The following is a 19,333-nucleotide window of genomic DNA, read 5'->3' as shown; positions in this document are numbered from 1 at the left end:
TGGTAATATGGATTCCACTCCCGATTTTATGGAATCAATAATGATTTCTTGTCTCCATAATATTATACTATTATTTTGAATTTTGTGTAATTTGTAAACACTCAACACTATAAATAGGGGTCAAAAACCGTTGTAAAAGAAAAAAAGAAATGATATACGGTTACTTTGTCGGAATACTTAGAGAACAGTTGTGAAGTAGGCAACGTTTTGGGAGTAGGCAACGTTCTGGCGGAACCACGTAAAAAATTTCCGTGTATGTTCTACTTTGTTTCTCCTCTTTGCGTTTTGGCTTATTTTCTCATTACGGGCCTACGAATCACGATCTGCTAATTCTGAACGTCAACAAAATATGAAAAACATTTTAAACAAAAGTACTTTCTATTGTATTTGTTAAATTTATTCGATGATCATTGAAAACGAAGTCACGTGACTTCTTATTTAGATTTTTTCAAATAAATGTATCTCTCCCTCTTCAAATAAATTTATCTTAATTTTTATAGATAAAAAAAAATGACGTATGTGTCTTTTAATTTATTTTAAAAAATTTAACAAGATAAAAATTTTGAATTATTTTATAACTTTATCTTAACTATTTTATATCTTAGTCTGAAAAAATATTTTAATCTTATATTAATACAACTTTATTTTTTTATTTTATTTATTTTAACAAATTTTGTGGTTTGCGTATGGGTTTCCATATATGTATATATCCTCATGCTTGATTTGTTGGCGGCAGATGCAAATCTTCTATTAGCTGTTCAATCATGAACAGAAAGCGATAATGTCAAGCGACAACTTGTGCACATATATAATAGCAGCCCCATCCTTTGAAAAATCAGTGTAAACCAATTGCGCGAGGTAATAAAATAAGCTATGTTGTTTTCAAATTTTTGCCGCCAGGATCATTACGCCTTCAACTTTGCTTCCTCTGTTCGGCTTTTCGCCGACCACCTGGTGCCCACAAACAGGCGCCGTCCTAGCCAAACTGTTGTTTCTCTCTAAAATGACTAGAAATTTTCTTATACTGATTCGATAGAAAGTAGAAACCTTATTATAATCACTCAGATAAGAAAGAAGATTGTAAAAGAATGAAGAAACAGAGAAAGAAGAAATATGGCTAAAAGTTCTAAACCTTAACAATACGAAGAACAGGAAGGGCATAAAGTGATTGTACAAGAAAGCCAGCACCAACTTGCAGTAAATTCATTTGGCTTCAAATCTCTTTGCCTGCTCTTAATTTAAGATAAAGTAATGACATCTGTTAATGATTCAAGTTATTGTTAAAGAGCATTAAATATATTATTTATTATGTCTCATTTTAGACTTAAAAAGTTTTTTTTTTTTTTTTGGATAATGGTAACTATTGTCATAACATGTAGTAAATGTATTTTGTTTTGGGAGACAATGGGCATTTATTACACATTATTTTTAGTTCCAAAATAATTGTATTAGTTAATAAAATATTTCAAAATATGATATATTTATCACCAACTAATATAATTTTTTTAAATATTAAAAAAAGATTAAATTATAGAGTTTTAGAAGGAAAAATATTTTGGACAGAGTTTTACGTTCCCAAATTTGTTTGAAAGGGGGCTTCAAATATTGAAAAATCTCATCTATAATCTCATCTACCCACAAACAGAAGATGCAGAACAATAATATAAAAGCTTCTGATCATGATAACTGAAACTGTAAATGCCCTGATTAGACTTCCAGTCACCAGCACCATTCCAAGTGTTAGAGCTGCCGTATCTTCAAATCAAGTTTAGGCTACAACACGCAAGTATGTAACCAACTCAATCCCCTTTTCTCATAGCCTACTCTGAAGGCATCACCATCTTCATTAAGCTCCAAATGACTCTGTCTACTTCCACCCTTTGAATATGAGACTTCTCACCGCTAACAAACTCAACAAGGCTGCCATCTACCTCTATTAGGCTCCTTCCAGTTTCCTTCTTCAAATTTCTGTCCCTCATCAGTTTTCTTATCTTGGACACACCCTCCCATATTCCGGCTTCGGCATAGATGTTTGACATAAGAACATAAGCCCCGGAGTCATCAGCTAGGAGCTCCACAAGTTTCTCCAGCACTAGTTCTGCAAGTGCCACGCTTTTGTGGGTTCGACATGCTAGAAGAAGAGATCCCCAAAGGGCCGCGTTGTGTTTCACAGGGACTGAGTTGATAACCATTTGAGCTAGATTTAGTTGTCCTGCACGGCCAAGGAGATCGATCAAGCAACCATAGTGCTCGAGCTTAGGCCTAATACCATGAATTCTCATCCTGTCAAAGATAGCAAGGCCTTCAGTTACTAAACCTGCATGAGAACATGAAGCAAGAACACTCAGAAAAATCAAATCATCCATTTCAATTCTTTCCATCTCCATTTGACTGAAGCATTCCAAAGCCGCCTCTGGAAAACCATTCAAACCAAGTCCAGCAATCATCACATTCCAAGTAACAATATTTCTTTCCGCCATGCCGTTGAAGATGGACGAAGCCTCATTCACACTTCCGCATTTCATATACATGTCAACTAAAGCGGTTTGAACAACAATGTCCAACATAATTTTCTTCTTCTTCATGTGCATATGTATCCATCTTCCTTGATCAAGTGCACCTAATTGTGCACAAGCCAATAATGCACCAACAATGGATACTTTGTCAGGTTTAATGCCTTGACAAAGCATCTGCCTGAACAGAATCAAGGCTTCTTTGGGATTTCCATGCTGAGCATAGCAGTCAATCATAATGCTCCAAGAAATCACATTTTTCTCTTCCATTTCTGTAAATAATTGCTGAGCTGCCACCATATCTCCAGCCTTTGCATAAGAATCAATCATAGAGTTCCAAGAAATTAAATCCTTGATGGGCATGGAGTCAAAGAGCACACTAGCTCGAATAATATCACCAAATTTCTGTGAAGAAAGCAAAACAACATACGTCAAAACAACTAAACTAATGACACACTGGTAAAATTTTTTCTATAGAATAACTCATTAATATGTATTGAAATAACTCAATTGCAGAACTACTAGCATATCATTTGATATGAGATGAGATATTTCTACAAAGACTCTAAAGCAATATAATCTTCCCAACAAATAGCAAGAGTTCACAGAAAAGAGTGTGTCGAGGGGAATAATCTAGGAGGGAGGGAGAGAAAGAGAGAGAAACCACACTTGGTTAAGACCAAAGTCCTATTTTCATAACAGGACACCTTCTGTACACGAATAGTCTTTTTACATAAATTGCTTCTTTAAAACTCAACAAGCTAATGATAATAACCATTTTGAAATTATAATTGGTCTTTCCAATCCTAGCTTATGGTTTTTGATTTTTGTGTTTTAAACATAAAAAAAAATTAAACAAAAGTCTGAAAAGAATACCGTTTTATGTGTGTAATCATTCTTAATAATTCTTTTTCAGTAAATTGAACGGAGAAGAGACCCAAGATGCAATCAGTGACAGTGAGTGAACCACGGCTAAAAAAGATGGATGAGGTGACACTTTCCTAAAACACCTGAGTCTTCCATGAATCCATTTTTTTTCTCCCTTTAAAACATAAGTAAACATGCTTCAACTCAACTCTTTCCCTAAGATGGGTTGTACTTTTAAAAGAAAAAAAAAAAGAAGAAAGTTCTCAAAATCAATTTCAGAAACACTTTTCTTAAGTTCGTTCATTTTTCTTCAAGATGATGCCAATTAAACTTCCTCAACAACTCTCAACCTTGCCAAATGGTGCCAAAACAAAAGAAAATCCCCATAACTAGTGGACTTTTTTTATTGCCTCAGACCTTGCCATACCCATCAATCATAATGGAATAAGAGACCACATCTCTGTCAGGCATTTCATCAAACACTTTCTTCGCTTCCCTCGCATCCCCACTGCCCACGTATCCACCCAACATCAAATTCCAAGACACCAAATTTCTCCCACGAAAACCATCAAACAGCCGCCGAGCACAACCCATCTCCTCTTCCTTACAATACAAACCAATCAAACCATTCCTCACAAACACATCTCCAACCAACCCAGCCTTCACAACCTCCCCATGAATTTCTCTTCCCTCCCAGGACCCGCCCAGCATTCCACACGCCTTCAGCACAAATGGGTACGTATAGCCGTCCCCCAGAAGGCCATTCCTCCTCATTTTTGCATAAAAATGCAAAGCCATTTCTGGGTTTGAGATCGACACATAGCCTCTAACCATTGTGTTCCACATGAAGGTGTTCGGTTGGGCAATTCGAGTGAACATATGGCCGGCGTACGTGATGTTAGAGACGCTTAACATCAACGAGGCGAGCAATTGGCCGGCGGCGAAAGGGTCGGAGATGAGGGTGGTGGTGATCAGTTGGGCGTGGATTTGGAGGATTTGCGGCGTTGTTCTGGCAATTCGAAGTAGGTATAGAAGTTGGTGAACCGAGTAATAAAAGCACATGGTAGTGAGGTGGGGAGAAGAACATGGCCAACAGGGTGCACAGCAAAAGCACCAAAAGCTTTAAGCTTTACGAGGAGTCTTGAGTTCCCTGATATATTTTTCTAAAAATTTTTGTTAATAATATTTTCATATAAATTTACAAGTCTACTCAATCTACTGAAAAATCTGCTTATGGTCAATTGAATCAATGTAAGAGAGAGTGTTTACTAACTGGAGTCTGGAGTTGACTTATGCTCCTCTCCTCAGCTCAAGTGAATGTGAATCCTAAACCTAAAAATTTGTCACAATGTGTAAGTTTAATTTTGTTTAATGGTAAACCAACAGTATTTAAGGATCTAACATGAAAGAGAGAGTGTAATAAGAGAGTGTTTAATGTGAATCCTAAACCTAAAAATCTGCTTATGGTCAATTGAATCAATGGAAGAGAGTGTTTTTCCCTTTCTCTATTCTTTGAAAACAAATTTACTTTTAGGTTAAATTAAAACTATCTTTGGACATTGGAATGAATGAAATTGGAAATGTAGAATTCATTCTCATATTTTGGCTATGATAGAATTTAAAATTAAAATTTTCATTTAAGACTCTTAATATAATAACTTATTTTGGAAAAAGAAAGATTGCTAAAGGATATTTTTATGGTTGTGGTTAAAAATATTTGATTTATTTATCTTCAATTTCATAAAATTGAAATATTAACTCATACTACATACATCTACTTCTATTTCTAATAAGAACAAAACACATATTGTTGAGATCAATTTACCAAATTCCTAACTTGTGAAAACTTGTGAAGAAATAAAGCAACTAGTCAAGTAACTAATGCAATCACAAAAATAAATGAAATAACCAATTTACGTGAAACCCCCCCTCAATGTGAGGAGTAAAAATCGAGAAATCGAAATCCTCTTAACAATCATAAGAGGCAAGAGACAAAACATAGAATCAAACTTATCTCAAATCAATGAAGTAACAAATGAGTTAGGGAAAAACAGACCGAACCACAATGTAGTACGAAAACAGCTCGATTACCAAGGTTTTCGGTCTCCAAATCAAATCTCTATTGTTTGGATCCTAGAACCACGAGTCTTGAACATACCCTCCAAATTTCAACTTAATCGGACTACAAAACACTATATGATCGTCCATTTATCACAGTTGCGCAGGCAAAAACAGAAATCCAAAATCGAACAAAGAACTTTTTTCTTTTTCCACTCGTTTTTCCTTCTGTTTTTTCTCACCTATTATGCATGAAATTTATAACCTAAGAGGCACAAAACCCTAATATCATTAAGGGGTATTTTAGTTCTATGAGATAAAAATATTAGTGAAAGAAATTAGACCATCAATTTAGGAATACCCAACCATTATCGGGTCATCCTTCTAAGAATACCTAACCATTACTGGGTCTTCTTCCAACTAGAAGGGAAACCCGACCCAACACATGGTGGAAAATTTGGAATATCTGTATATTCACATGTCCAAATTGATAAATTAATGAATAAAAAATTAATTGAAAAATCGTTTGAGATATGTGTATTATAATATATAATTTATATTATTGTAAAAGTAAAAGAAAGGAAAAAATAAAAAAGGTGCACTATGCATTGAATTATAAGGGTGCACTGTGCGAGGTGGTTGATTGAAATTAATAATACATAGTACTATGCAAGTTACTATTTCAATTATTAATATATATAAAAGGGTTTACTTCATTATATATTATAAAGTTATTATATATATATATATAATTGAGGAAGGCTACAAAGCCTCCCACAGCTTCTCCCTCAATTAGCCGCCTCCCCTTTCTTTTTCTTCTTCTTCTTCATCTTTTCTTCTTCCTCTATAAATAGAGGGCTTCCTCTATTGGAAAAAATGAGAGAATTCTCAATAGAATTATTTTCTAATAATTCTCCTATTTTTCTAGTTTTAATAGTGTTCAATTACTGTTCCAGTTCGCTGTTAGGTTCTAAAGTTTGTGCTAACTTATCAATCTGTAAACTGTTGTATCTTGTGAAACAGACACCAATTAGTCTCTAGAACTTTTGATTAGACGACGAATATATTTTAAGGAAACTGTGTTTTACACAGCTCTTGATTTTATCATCCCTTCATATATTATTGTACTTTTATTTTTCCTTGAGTAATATTGTATTATTTTAATATTTTTGTACTGCTGGTTTAAATATAATATTATAATAATTATATTTTTAAGCAATAATTATAGTATTATAAATATAATTATTGTTTGGCTAATAATATAATTATTTTATTGTTGTTGGTTAACAATCTTAAAATAGATTTCTCACGAATAAGTTGTTTCAAGAGATGCTACTCTTGTGAATTCTGTTGGAACCTCTAATAATGTGGCTCAAGGATCTATTCCTGCAACCTAGATACTTGTTGTAGTGCTTGCGAGTCATGGCGAAAAGATTGAGAAATTCAACGGGTTGAATTTGAAGAGGTGGCAGCAAAAAAAGTTATTTTACCTCACTAATTTGAATCTTACAAGATTCTTGACTGAATATGCTCCTACTTTAAAGAATGGTGAAACAGATATGCCAGTAATCAATGCAGTTACGGCATGGATGCATTATGATTTCTTGTGCATAAATTATGTCTTAAATGGTATGTATGATTCATTGTACAACATATACATTATGATGAAAACTACCAAGTAACTATGAGAATCCTTAGACCAAAAATACAAATATAAGGATGCTGGAATTAAGAAGTTCATAGTTGGACAATTCCTCGATTTCAAAATGGTGGATTCCAGGATGGTGGTTAGTCAAGTGCAAGAATTTCAAGTAATCTTTCCCAAGTAAATCTTTCCAAGTGGTTGTTGCTGTTATTGAGAAGTTGCCTTTTAATTGGAAGGATTTCAAGAATTACCTTAAGCACAAGAAAAAGGAGATGAATCTTAAGAAACTGATCTTTAGACTTCAAATTGAAGAAGACAATAGAGGGTTAGAGAAGAAAAGTTTCAATTCTGTTGCTGCTAAAGCGAATGTATTGGAGCATGAGCAAAGCTCCAAATATAAGAAAAACAAGCCAAAGCTGAGACCTCAAAAAGGAGTCTCCAAAAACAAGTTCCAAGGGAAATGCTTCAACTATGGCAAGATGGGTCACAGATTTATGAAGTGCAGACTTCCAAAGAGAAAGACCAGGGCCCATGAGGCACATGTGGTGGATACCATGATGATAGACATGTCCAATATAAACCTATCAGCCATGATATCTAAGGTGAATTTGGCTAGGTCTAACTCGAGGGAATAGTGGATTGACACTAGTGCCACAAGGCATGTGTGCTCATGTTGGGTTTCTTAAATCCAAACGTAGCGGGAAAATTAAAAATTATTTATTTTTTTGGATCAACCAAACTCTTTGGCTAAACTTGAAACCCGAAGAGATCGAATCTAGTTTGCAAATATATAATCTCTCAAAAATAAAGAATATATAACGAAAACCAAACCTTTTGGTTGTTCGATGAAGAATGAATGAATCTTTGTGCCATGAGTTGTTACCACCCTCTATATATGATCCACACCAAAGAGAAGCTTCAATCGATGTCTATGAGCATGCCCTTTCAATCTCCTTGCACCAACCATGCTAATCCAACATTTGGAGATATGGTTGGTTTTTCTCAAAAATCATTTTCTCTCTCTACAAAACCAAAGGGATAAGAGGTAAGAATGAGAGAGTCCTTACAACAATCCCTAGTCAAACTAGGTATTTAAGAAAGCCCAAGCATGTCTTAGACATGATTGGCCAAGGCCTAACCCATTTGTGGGTTTTTCACCTTATTTTACTTTTTGCTCATTTTGTCGACATCCCATGAATTTTTCCACGAGTGCTAGCTCATCCCAAAAATCCACGAATTCTTATGGTCCCAAAAATATTTTTTGGTCCCACTAAAAATTTCATGAAACTCCTATTTGTTTGTGTGTGACCTTATAGGTTCACTATGAAAATGGCAAAGGGCAATTTATAGAATCCTACTCCTAATAAAACTCTTTAATTATGATATTTAGTTTATTTCATCTCATGAAAAAATTATTATCTTACCCTTAGACCAAGATTGACATCTAGCAACGTATCATGGCCCCCATATCATAATGAATTGCAAACGACACTTCTAATGAATTTTTCCGTAATAAGTTTCAGTGCTATTCAATGTCTCTATCATAATGCCCCGGTATAGTCTAGAAGTATGGTAAAATGTCAAACTTCTAATAACTAACACTATGTGTACGAATGTTAAGTCCACAACTCCTATAGTCGAATTAATAACTCTTATTAATTCTCAACTATCTGCATTGGTCAACGACTCCTCGAGTTGTGACTTCATTATTCACATAAGGCATATACCTTTTAAATCTTACTAAGGTCGATAGATTCCATCTTGCGTACTCACCTACCTTCGTATGATTCAGATTATACTCAATAACCACTGATGAGAGGTCAATATTTTCTAAATCTTAATGAATTATATCCCCATTTTGACTTTATAATTATGCTTAAAATAAATAATTGTTTGCATTACATATTATTACAGGATGAAGCAAGGAAGTTGACTTCTACAATTAATTAGAGGGCATAAATCGAAGACGTTGGATTATCCATTATTGTTGCTTAAATTCATGGGCCAACTATGGAGTCTAGAGGATGTTTCAAGTGCACTTGGCCCAACTATCAAATAGAATCCAACATAAGAAAGGCCCAAGTCCAACCAAAGACCCAAGACCAATCAAAGGCCCAACAAAGCCCAATTTGTAGAAGACTTTTCTTTATTTTGTATTTTTTTTATGAGTGATTTACCACCTAAAATTTTGTGTATTCTTATGAGTAGTCCACCACCTAAAGTCTTTTGTATTTTTTGTCTTTTACCTAATTTTCTTCCACTAGTTAGGTGAATATTTTGTGAGTGCTCATTAGATATAATTATGTTTAGTTGAATAATTGTGTGGTTTGTATTGCATCTTGTGGACTATAAATAGCTCACTTGGGTGCATTTGTGAGAAATTGTTATTACTTGAATCAAAGTTTAGTTTTACTCTTAGAGTTTCTCTTAGAGAATTGCTCTTATTCTCTCTCTTATTTTCTCTTGTAATCTTACTTCCTTTCTTTTTTCTTTTAAATTCTTATGTCATTTATTGTTACTTTATTATTCACCGCCTAAATGGCCGGTTAATTTCTGCCTTTAAATTTCTGCAATTTTAATTCTTGTCTTTTAATTATCCACCGTCTAAATGGCCGGTTAGTTTATGCTATTTTAATTCTTGTCATTCAAATTCTTTTATTTAAATTACGCCATTTAAATTCTTGTCAATTAACTTTTAAATGAAAATGAGTAGCTAAATTTAATCTTGGATTAAAGCAAGGACAGTGTCCAACGCCAATGATTCCCAAAGAAAGCTGCGCTTTAACTGAGTAACATTAATTTAAATTTTAGTATGAGTGTATTTTAATTATTGGGAAATCACTAGGTTTGGATTGGAACGTAAGCCTAATTTAGAGTTTTCATGTCACGCATGGGAGTTACTAGAACTGGAAATGCTATCATACCCAAACCCGGATGATTAATTTAGTTGTTTCGTATATTAATTGTAATTGGAGTCATGGTAGTTGCTTAAATTAGAATCCCACATATCATGTATGGGGATTGTTTAAACTAGAACTATCATCATCTCTAATTGCATTTAATAACAAACCCTCATATCTAAAATTAAATTAATGTTATTAACCTTGTCTGCTAAAATTTGGGAATCAATGGGTTGGTGCTGAAATTATCTTAACTCAAGTGCTATCTAATTTTATATCCTCACCTTAAGCATTTATTTCAACATCTACCTTGCTTTATTTTCTAGTATCTGTTATCTAAAAAATCATAAAAAAATTCTCGTTATCAATCCATTTAAATGTGTGTGCGTGTGTGTGACATTCTTTTTTTTTTTCCATAAATAAATCTCTCAGTGGACGACCTGGACTCATCCAGAAAGTATAAATTTAAATTTGGACTACAACTGCACTTGTACACTGACGAGTATAAACCTCTCACCTAAATAAAGAAAAAAAAATATATAAATTTTTTATTGTGTTTTGTTTATGTTTTAATTGCAAGGTGAGAGTGCAGTCAAATTTTGACGAGTATAAATTTTTTATTATGTTTTGTTTCTTTTCTGCATTACTTAAATAATGTTTTTCTGTGTGCAGTCTGCACTCTCACCCTACAATTAAAACACAAAACAAAACACAATAAAAATTTTATATATATTTTTTTCTTTATTTAGGTGAGAGGTTTATACTCGTCAGTGTACGAGTGCAGTTGTAGTCTAAATTTAAATTTATACTTTCTGGATGAGTCCAAGTCGTCCACTGAGAGATTTATTTATGGTAAAAGAAAAAAAATGTCACACACACGCACACGCATTTAAATGGATTGATAACGAGAATTTTTTTTATGATTTTTTAGATAACAGATACTAGAAAATAAAGTAAGGTAGTTGTTGAAATAAATACTTAAGGTGAGGATATAAAATTAGATAGCACTTGAGTTAAGACAATTTTAGCACCAACCCGTTGATTCCTAAATTTTAGCAGACAATGTTAATAACATTAATTTAATTTCAGATATGAGGGTTTGCTACTAAATGCAATTAGAGATGATGATAGTTATAGTTTAAGCAATCCCCATACATGATAATTGGGATTTTAATTTAAGCAATTACCATAAATCCAATTACAATTAATATATGAAACAACTAAATTAATCATCCGGGTTTGGGTATGATAGCATTTCCAGTTCTAGTAACTCCCATTCGTGACATGAAAGCTCTAAGTTAGGCTTACGCTCCAATTCAAACCTAGTGATTTCTGAATAATTAAAATACACTTATACCAAAATTTAAATTAATGTTACTCAGTTAAAGCGCAGCTTTCTTTGGGAATCATTGGCGCTGGACATTGTTCTTGCCTTAACCCAATATTAGATTTAGCTACTCATTTTCATTTAAAAGATAATTGACAAGAATTTAAATGACGTAATTTAAATAACAAAATTTGAATGACAAGAATTAAAATAGCATAAACTAACCGGCCATTTAGGCGGTGGATAATTAAAAGACAAGAATTAAAATTGTAGAAATTTAAAGATAGAAATTAACCGGCTATTTAGATGGTGAATAATAAAGTAACAATAAATGACATAAGAATTTAAAAGAAAAAAGAAAGGAAGTAAGATTACAAGAGAAAACAAGAGAGAGAATAAGAGCAATTCTCTAAGAGAAACTCTAAGAGTAAAACTAAACTTTGATTCAAGTAATAACAACTTCTCACAAATGCACCCAAGTGAGCTATTTATAGTCCACAAGATGCAATACAAACTACACAATTATTGAACTAAACATAATTATATCTAATGGGCACTCACAAAACATTCACCTAACTAGTGGAAGAAAATTAGTTAAAAGACAAAAAATACAAAAGACTTTAGGTGGTGGACTACTCATAAGAATACAAAAGACTTTAGGTGGTAAATCACTCATAAAAAAAATACAAAATAAAGAAAAGTCTTCTACAAATTGGCCTTTGTTGGGCCTTTGATTGGTCTTGGGCCTTTGGTTGGTCTTGGGCCTTTCTTATGTTGGATTCTATTTGATAGTTGGGCCAAGTGCACTTGAAACATCCTCTAGACTCCATAGTTGGCCCATGAATTTTAGCAACAATAATGGATAATCCAACGTCTTCAATTTATGTCCCCTAATTAATTGTAGAAGTCAACTTCCTTGCTTCATCCTGTAATAATATGTAATGCAAATAATTATTTATTTTAAGCATAATTATAAAGCCAAAATGGGGATATAATTCATTATGATTTAGGAAATATTGACCTCTCATCAACCACCCTATTAGGGACCCATCTTACTGGACCTTGTATAGTGGCATCAAAGCATAACACTCTTCATACAAGATAACTGTGGTACCTTAGGAAAAGAGATTATTGGCACCTGTCACCACATAGAACTCCCAATTGACATTTAGTAAGAATTACCATTTCGGTGTTCTCAAGTTAGGTCATTCAGTGAACTCATTTACCAATGAGCACCTACACACTTGCATTAATATCACCACACAAGTAGTCAATAAGATCAACTACCCTTCTTACAAGCATGCATAGTGTGTACTAGTCTTGACGGTATTATAGAGGCCCCACTCTATAGTCCTATGACCAAGAATAGTTTAAGAATGAAGTATCAATCTTTCGATCTCATTAGTATGATCTCATTATAACTCGATTGATATTGCTACACTCTTTGAGATTCATCTAAATAGTAAAATATAAAGATGAACGTATTACCACGTATTAAAAGAGAAATACTGATATTAATCAAAATATGTCCAAGATTAATTAGAAATGCAGCCAACTTACAACTCTTATGATTGGCTCTCAAGTTACAACTCTATCAGCTCAAATAGGGAATTATTCACCACTTTTGAGCCACTTGATGGGGAAAAGATGTTCATGGGTAATTCTGTGTCTTCTAAGATTAATGGACAGGGGAAGGTGTTGTTAAAGATGACATCTGGAAAACAATTGACACTGAATAACATGTTGTATATGTGCCCAAAATTTGTAAGAACCTGGTGTTCGAGTTACTAGTAAACAAGTATGAATTTCATATGGTATTCAAGTCAGATAAAGTTATTTTGTCAAAATATAGAATATATGTTGGGAAAGATTTTGTATCAAATGAGCTTTTAATCTTCAATGTAATGACCATTATGAATAAAACAAATAAGCCTTTGGTTTACTTTCTTGTGTCTTCCAATTTATAGCATGGTAGACTAGGTCATATTAATTATGATATGCTGTGTAGATTAATTAACTTTGATCTTATACCATTTTTTCATATCGATTCAAAACATAAGTGTGAAACTTGTGTAGAGGCAAAATTGACGAGATCATCTTTTCAAACAATTGAAAGAAATACAGAACCTTTTGATTTAATTCATAGTGGGTGTGCAATTTAAAATTCATACAAACAAGAGGTGGTAATACGTATTTTATTAATTTTTTCGATGACAGCACAAAATATTGTTATGTGTATCTGCTTAAAAGTAAGGATGAACCTTTAGAGAAATTTATTCTCTATAAGAATGAAGTTGAAATCAACTTAAGAAGAAAATAAAGGCATTGAGAAGTGATCAAGATGATGAGTATAAAACACCAATTGGTGAATTCTGTGCACAATATGGAATTGTACATGAAGTTACAACACCTTATTCATCTCAATCAAATGGTGTTGCAAGACCTAAAAATTACACATCAAAATAAATGATAAATGCGATGTTAATAAATTTTGGATTATCTCAGAACATATGGGGTAAAGCTATTTTATCAAGCAATTATCTTTTAAATAAGATACCCCGAAAAAAAGAAAAGAAAAGAACTCCTTATGAACTTTGAAAATGTAGGAGACTATCCTACAAATACTTAAGAGTGTGGCAGTGTATAATAAAAGTTATTATTTCGACACCAAAGAAAATGAAAATAGGTCCTAAAATAGTGGACTATATTTTTATTGGGTATGCACTTAACAGTAATGCTTATCGATTCCTTATGTTTGAGTCTAAAAACCCAGATATACACAAGAACACTATAATGGAATCGATAAATGCATCGTTTTTTAAAGATGTATTTCCTTATAACTCTAAGGAGGGTTCAAGTTCGTTTAAATGAACATATGATACTATGAATTAATAGAATTATGATTTAGAACATAAACAAGAATTTTAGAATGAATCTAGATGAAGCAAAAAAAAAATAAGAGTAGGAAAATCTTTTAGCCCAGATTTTCTAACTTGTTAGAAAAAGAAACACAAAATTATGAAGAAGTTATAAGTTCTTCAAAGGGATTTTTGTGGAAAGAAGCAATTAAAAGTGAAGTTGATTCTTGTTCCTTCCTGACCAAAAGAAGACGATCGAAGGCAGGTTCGCAGCGGTAGGGTGCGGGTTCCGACGACAGGTTCGTCTGGAGGGCGACTGGCACCTACAAGCACTCTGACGCTCGAGTAAGTAAGAAAGTAAGGAGAGATAGTGTATCAGTAGATTAGAGGTCAGAACATACCTTGGCTCTGAAGAGAGCTGGTTGATATAGGAGGAGGAGATGTACTCCTGCATGCATGCGTCATGCGTTTGCAGGTGATGAGACTAACTATTCGACGCTGGTGGAGGTTCCCAAGTGGTAGCATGATGGCGATAGATATTCAGTGGGAGCATGAGGCGGCTGTGTGGATATCCATTGGGAGCATAAGGCGGTTATGCAGATATCCAGTGGGAGTCGTAATAATATCGTGGTAGGCTGGCGCTAAGCCAAGGCTGGGTCCAGAGGGATGACCAAGATTGAGATGAGATTAGGCCTAAGGAGAGGGTCGAGATTGGGCCTAAGAAGAGGGCCGAGATTGGACCCGGACGGTCCGCAACCCCCCAGGTCAAATGCTCGAGTAACGAGCGTTCAAGCTAGAAAAGGTAGGCCTGGGCAATTTTTGTTACATGTGATAGTTTTGGAGGGTCGGATTAAGCATGACCGAGGCGGTCGACCGAGCTGATCTCAGCTTTGCTTGAATGGCAGTCCTGGAGTCATTTCGACATTGGCCTGACCTTGAAAGCAAAGTAGTATTTTCTATACCCTGACCCACGATGCGCGTGGCCTCGGGATTCAAGGCATTTTTCTTGGAAGATGAGGGTGTTATCTGAGTGGTAACTGGCGATCCCTTAGATGTGTGACATGTGGCAATTTAGTGATGGTAGATCTGTGGGATGTGTCGTAAGTGTTCTTCAATGATCTTTATAAGGATCTCCTTTGGGCCAGGGTTTTCCCCGCCTTCTCAGTAACAAGAATAAGGAGGTAGGTACATGGGTTTTGGCGAACCTTGCGAGTGACAACTTAGTCGATTGTTTTTCAGGCTTATGTCGAACCTTGCGAGTGACAACTTAGTCAATTGTTTTTCAGGCTTGTGTGCTTTGTAGGGCGAATGGATTCCGCATATGGTAAGAAAGATATCAAGGAAGAAATGGACATGCTTCGCAAGGAGGGAGGTAAAGCTGCGTCAGGCTCCGTTCCAGCTGATAGGGCAATTGGGAAGGCTTTTGTTGCGCCGATACTTGTTGTAACTATCGCGCAACCTGCTGCTATGGTTGCTGAGACCATGACTTCGGGCACTGGCCCTGGGGGGCTTACAATTTCTGAAGAGTTGGCCCAACATAAGAACCGTCAGAAGGGTCCTGATGGGGAGGTTCGATCACTCGGTGGCTCAAATCTTGTCGGGAATGGTGGTCGCTTGGTTTCGTTTCAGGACCCGGAGTTTTGAAGTGACCTCTTCATTGACGCCTATCTTGATCTGTCATCGAATCAGAGAGGATTACTAGGTGCTGGCTCATTGGTCGCATTTCATCGAGTTGAGCACCAAGCGTTCCAACTTGCCGCAAACTGTCGCTTGCTCGAAATGGGTGTGGCGACTCTTCTTTCCGAAATGAAGGCAGATTACAAAGAGGAGTTGCGCCGGGCCAGGGAGTCGATAAGTGGAGAGGTTAAGAAGGCTATGGAAGCAGCTACTATCGAGGTGAACAAGCAAGTTGATGAGGCCGATCATGCAGTCAGTGTTCTTCAATTTCAGTTGGATGCTGCCGAGGCGGAGTTGAAGAAGCTGGAGGCAGAAGTGGCATTAGCTAAATCTAAGGTAACGGGGACGGGGATGAGAGCGAGGGCCGAGGTGGCTTGTAACACCCCGCTTTTCCTCTTACTGAGCGTGTCACTGTGCTGGGGCCCAAAATATACATAATTTATTTTTTTCTTTCTTTCCCTGTACATAACTTAAACCTTAAGTACTGAGTCCCGAACAAAACCCCCAGCAAATCATTAAAAATGCGGAAGCGATAATTGAAACCTGATATGGTACATAATCAACTCATTTTATTTATAACATAAGAATTCGTACCATAATTAACATCATATCCTCAATATTGAAATACATAAATACATGGAGATTCCATAATATTCTAACAAGGCTAAACATCAATAAAGCATCAGCTAAAACATATTCGAGATAGCTTGCTGAATCGTCGGTCACGCCATCACGTGCCGTCATATCTCATCCTGCTCCCTGCCCTAACTGCAAGTCTAAAACTGGAACGTTGAATGTTCCAGGGGCATAACCCATTAGAAGATGAAACTTCTTGTGAGGGTCCAAAATATATATATGAATGCATGATGCAATAACATGAACAATATTTTCCCTTTAATATAACTTCCCAGGCTCACCAGCCCGACACAGAATCCTAGGCAAATCCCGAACCTCTGCAGGATAAGCCTAACGTTATTCCATCATTGCCATAGGGGAATTACGGCTACACTCTGGGGGCGACATTCCATTCCCATGCACAATTATCAATGTGACAATAATATCATGTCATACAATTATCATGACTTTTCATGCAATATGATATAATGAATCATATCTTTCGTAAATATTATGCATATATAAACAATCATATCTTTCATAAATATCATGCATCATAAACAATCATATCATGTAGGATAGGAAAACTCACAACCATGTTTGGTATAAAATTACTCACCAAATCCTACTTAGGATAGAACAACTCACCTTTTGAGATAAACTTGCATTTTCTCGAAAAGCGTGCATTGCCTCGATATGCGTGCCCCGCCTCGATTTTCGTGTCAACTTTCAAAAGTTGCACCAATCTCATCATCTCAATCACCTCAAACATAAAATAATATTTAATCACTAAATATCCTCAATATTCCATTTATTTCCTATTTTTCTTCATTTTTCCTTCTAAAAGTCCCAATAATTATATCGAGACTATTTCCTTAAATCTATCTTCACAACAATTCATAATATGCTATGAACTTCAAAGGAAAAATACTGGACTTACCCGGATGGTGCGTTTTCACGCAAAACGAGTCTCTTTGGTGCGAAAATCGAGGCATTGGGAATTCCAAATCCCAATCTTTTTGCACAAACCTCCATAAAATAATTTTCTGGATTTTTCAAACATTTTTGCACATTTTTCTAGAAGCCCACGCGATTACACGCGCCCCAACATGCTAGGGCGAATGGGCGCGCGTGGAGAGGGGCGCGTGACCAACACGTGTAGGTCGTCTTCTCCGGGGACGGCCATGCCGGCGATCGGGGCTGACTCCACCATCCTCTTCCTCTGGTCTAGTTGATCCTCACGGGCTATCTTGAAGCTCGAAAGGAGCACCGGAGGTGCCCCAACCGTAGGCTCGAAGCCTCGACCAGGCGGACCGCCATCATTTTTCGGCGAGCTTCGAAACCCCTCTAATCCTTCACCAAAATGCATCAAATTCTCCAGGAATGATCCTCAGGCCATTGGCAACCAAAGCCCTATGGTTTAAGCCTCTAATTGGTTCATTAAAGTGCTCAATTTGAAGCTCCAACTTCCCCATTTTCTGCCATCTCGAAAACCCTATTTATAGGCATCTTTGATGCTCCAAACGCCCTAGATTGGTTATCCCATGAGCCTTAGAGCATAACCCTACCCCAGATCGACCTTGAACAAGCCTCATCCGACAACCAAAAGCATTTTATAGGCACTCGATCGCTTGGCCACTTTCGGTGGCTTTTCTGCCTTTTCCGGCCACCACGATGGTTGTTGTCGGCCAGGCCTTTACAAAAGTTGGTCCCACGACCACCCTTGTGCCATCCTTGTGGCCAATTTTGGCCATGGCCGATTGCTCAGATTCGCCCATGCTAGTCACTTTGAAAAATTATATTTTGGCCCCTCAACTTTTGGTATTCTCATTTTGGCCCTTTTCCACTAAACCCCTGAACTTTTCAATATTGCCATTGAGTCCCTCAAGTCCTAAAACATCATTTTAACCCTTGAAGATTTCAAAACAACCTTGTTTCGGCGTCCCTCTAGCAATTTCCAAAAACTACACTTAGGCCCGAATATTTGTTTTGGCCTTAAACCTCTTCGTTTCTTCCTGAAACCACTGAAGGGTTGTTTCTTATGAAAAACCGAAGCCCCCTCAAGCTTCCGTTGACTTCCAGGAAGTCGTCTATAACAATTCGGTATTGGAGCCTAATTGGCAGCTGCATTTTTGCTGTACCAAAAACTGTTCCCGATCCAATTTTTTTGGCACCATAAATCCTATCTCGGGGTGCTTATTAAGGCCACATTATTTTCCTTTGGCATCTCAGCTTCAGGGCACTCCCAGTAGTCGATTTGGTCAAGTTTTTGGGCTATTCAGATACCAATTTTCTCTTAAATCCCATTTCTCTAATAAATTGTTTCTTTTTAATTAAGCCAAATTTCTCGAGTATTACATGGCTGTTGCTCAATCCGAGATGGCAAAGGCGAAGACGGAAGCATAGGAGTCGAGAAGGGAAGGGTATGAAGCGGCTCTGTTCGATGTCCGAGTTGCTTTCCTAGAGCTAGATCTTTCTAGTTTTGGCCTTCTCAAGGGAAGTCGAGTCGAGCCGTGATTTTGTACGGTAGCATAGATTTTTTGCGTTTATCTTGTAATTTTGTTGAGTGCTTCTTGGTTAATAACAAATTGCGTTTCTTAATTTCCTTATTAGGATGGTTTGTTTCTATCTTTCTCTTCGTGTGTGTCTTGCTTGATCCTTGTGGTTTTGATGTCTTGGCTAGTTTGTCGTGATCGTAATTTTGGTCTGTGGGATGGCGTTGGGCTGCCGTTCCCTCGAAGGGTTTGACGCCTTGTATAGTACCCGAGAAATTCTAAAGGACTCAAGGGTAATTTATCTTGGGGCAAAAATGGAATTTAAGGATAAATTGAGGGTATAAGGGTAAATTATTATCGTATGAATGACTAAATCGA

The 19,333-nt window shown here is 36.0% G+C and overlaps 1 protein-coding gene across 1 annotated transcript; it reads right to left on the bottom strand.

Annotated features, from left to right (window-relative positions):
- Positions 1-1,565: 1,565 nt before the first annotated feature.
- Positions 1,566-4,604, bottom strand: LOC127791844 (pentatricopeptide repeat-containing protein At3g29230-like). The gene is made up of 2 exons (XM_052321981.1): positions 3,798-4,604; positions 1,566-2,918 (listed from the first exon to the last, which is right to left on the bottom strand). The coding sequence occupies exons 1-2, from the start codon at positions 4,440-4,442 to the stop codon at positions 1,821-1,823; spliced, it is 1,743 nt and encodes a 580-aa protein (XP_052177941.1). The 5' UTR covers positions 4,443-4,604; the 3' UTR covers positions 1,566-1,820.
- Between the last annotated feature and the right edge of the window lie 14,729 nt (positions 4,605-19,333).

This window comes from Diospyros lotus, chromosome 15 (genome assembly GCF_014633365.1).
Source record: "Diospyros lotus cultivar Yz01 chromosome 15, ASM1463336v1, whole genome shotgun sequence".
In the NCBI taxonomy this organism is placed as follows: Eukaryota; Viridiplantae; Streptophyta; class Magnoliopsida; order Ericales; family Ebenaceae; genus Diospyros; species Diospyros lotus.
This window is presented reverse-complemented; position numbering and strand designations above follow the sequence as displayed.

Bases quoted from the DNA above. Each gene is read 5' to 3' on its own strand.
- LOC127791844 (XM_052321981.1), bottom strand. From the start codon at position 4,442: ATGTGCTTTTATTACTCGGTTCACCAACTTCTATACCTACTTCGAATT. The intron at 2,919-3,797 runs GTCTGAGGCAAT...CTTTCTTCACAG, and splicing joins TGATTGATGGGTATGGCAAG to AAATTTGGTGATATTATTCG.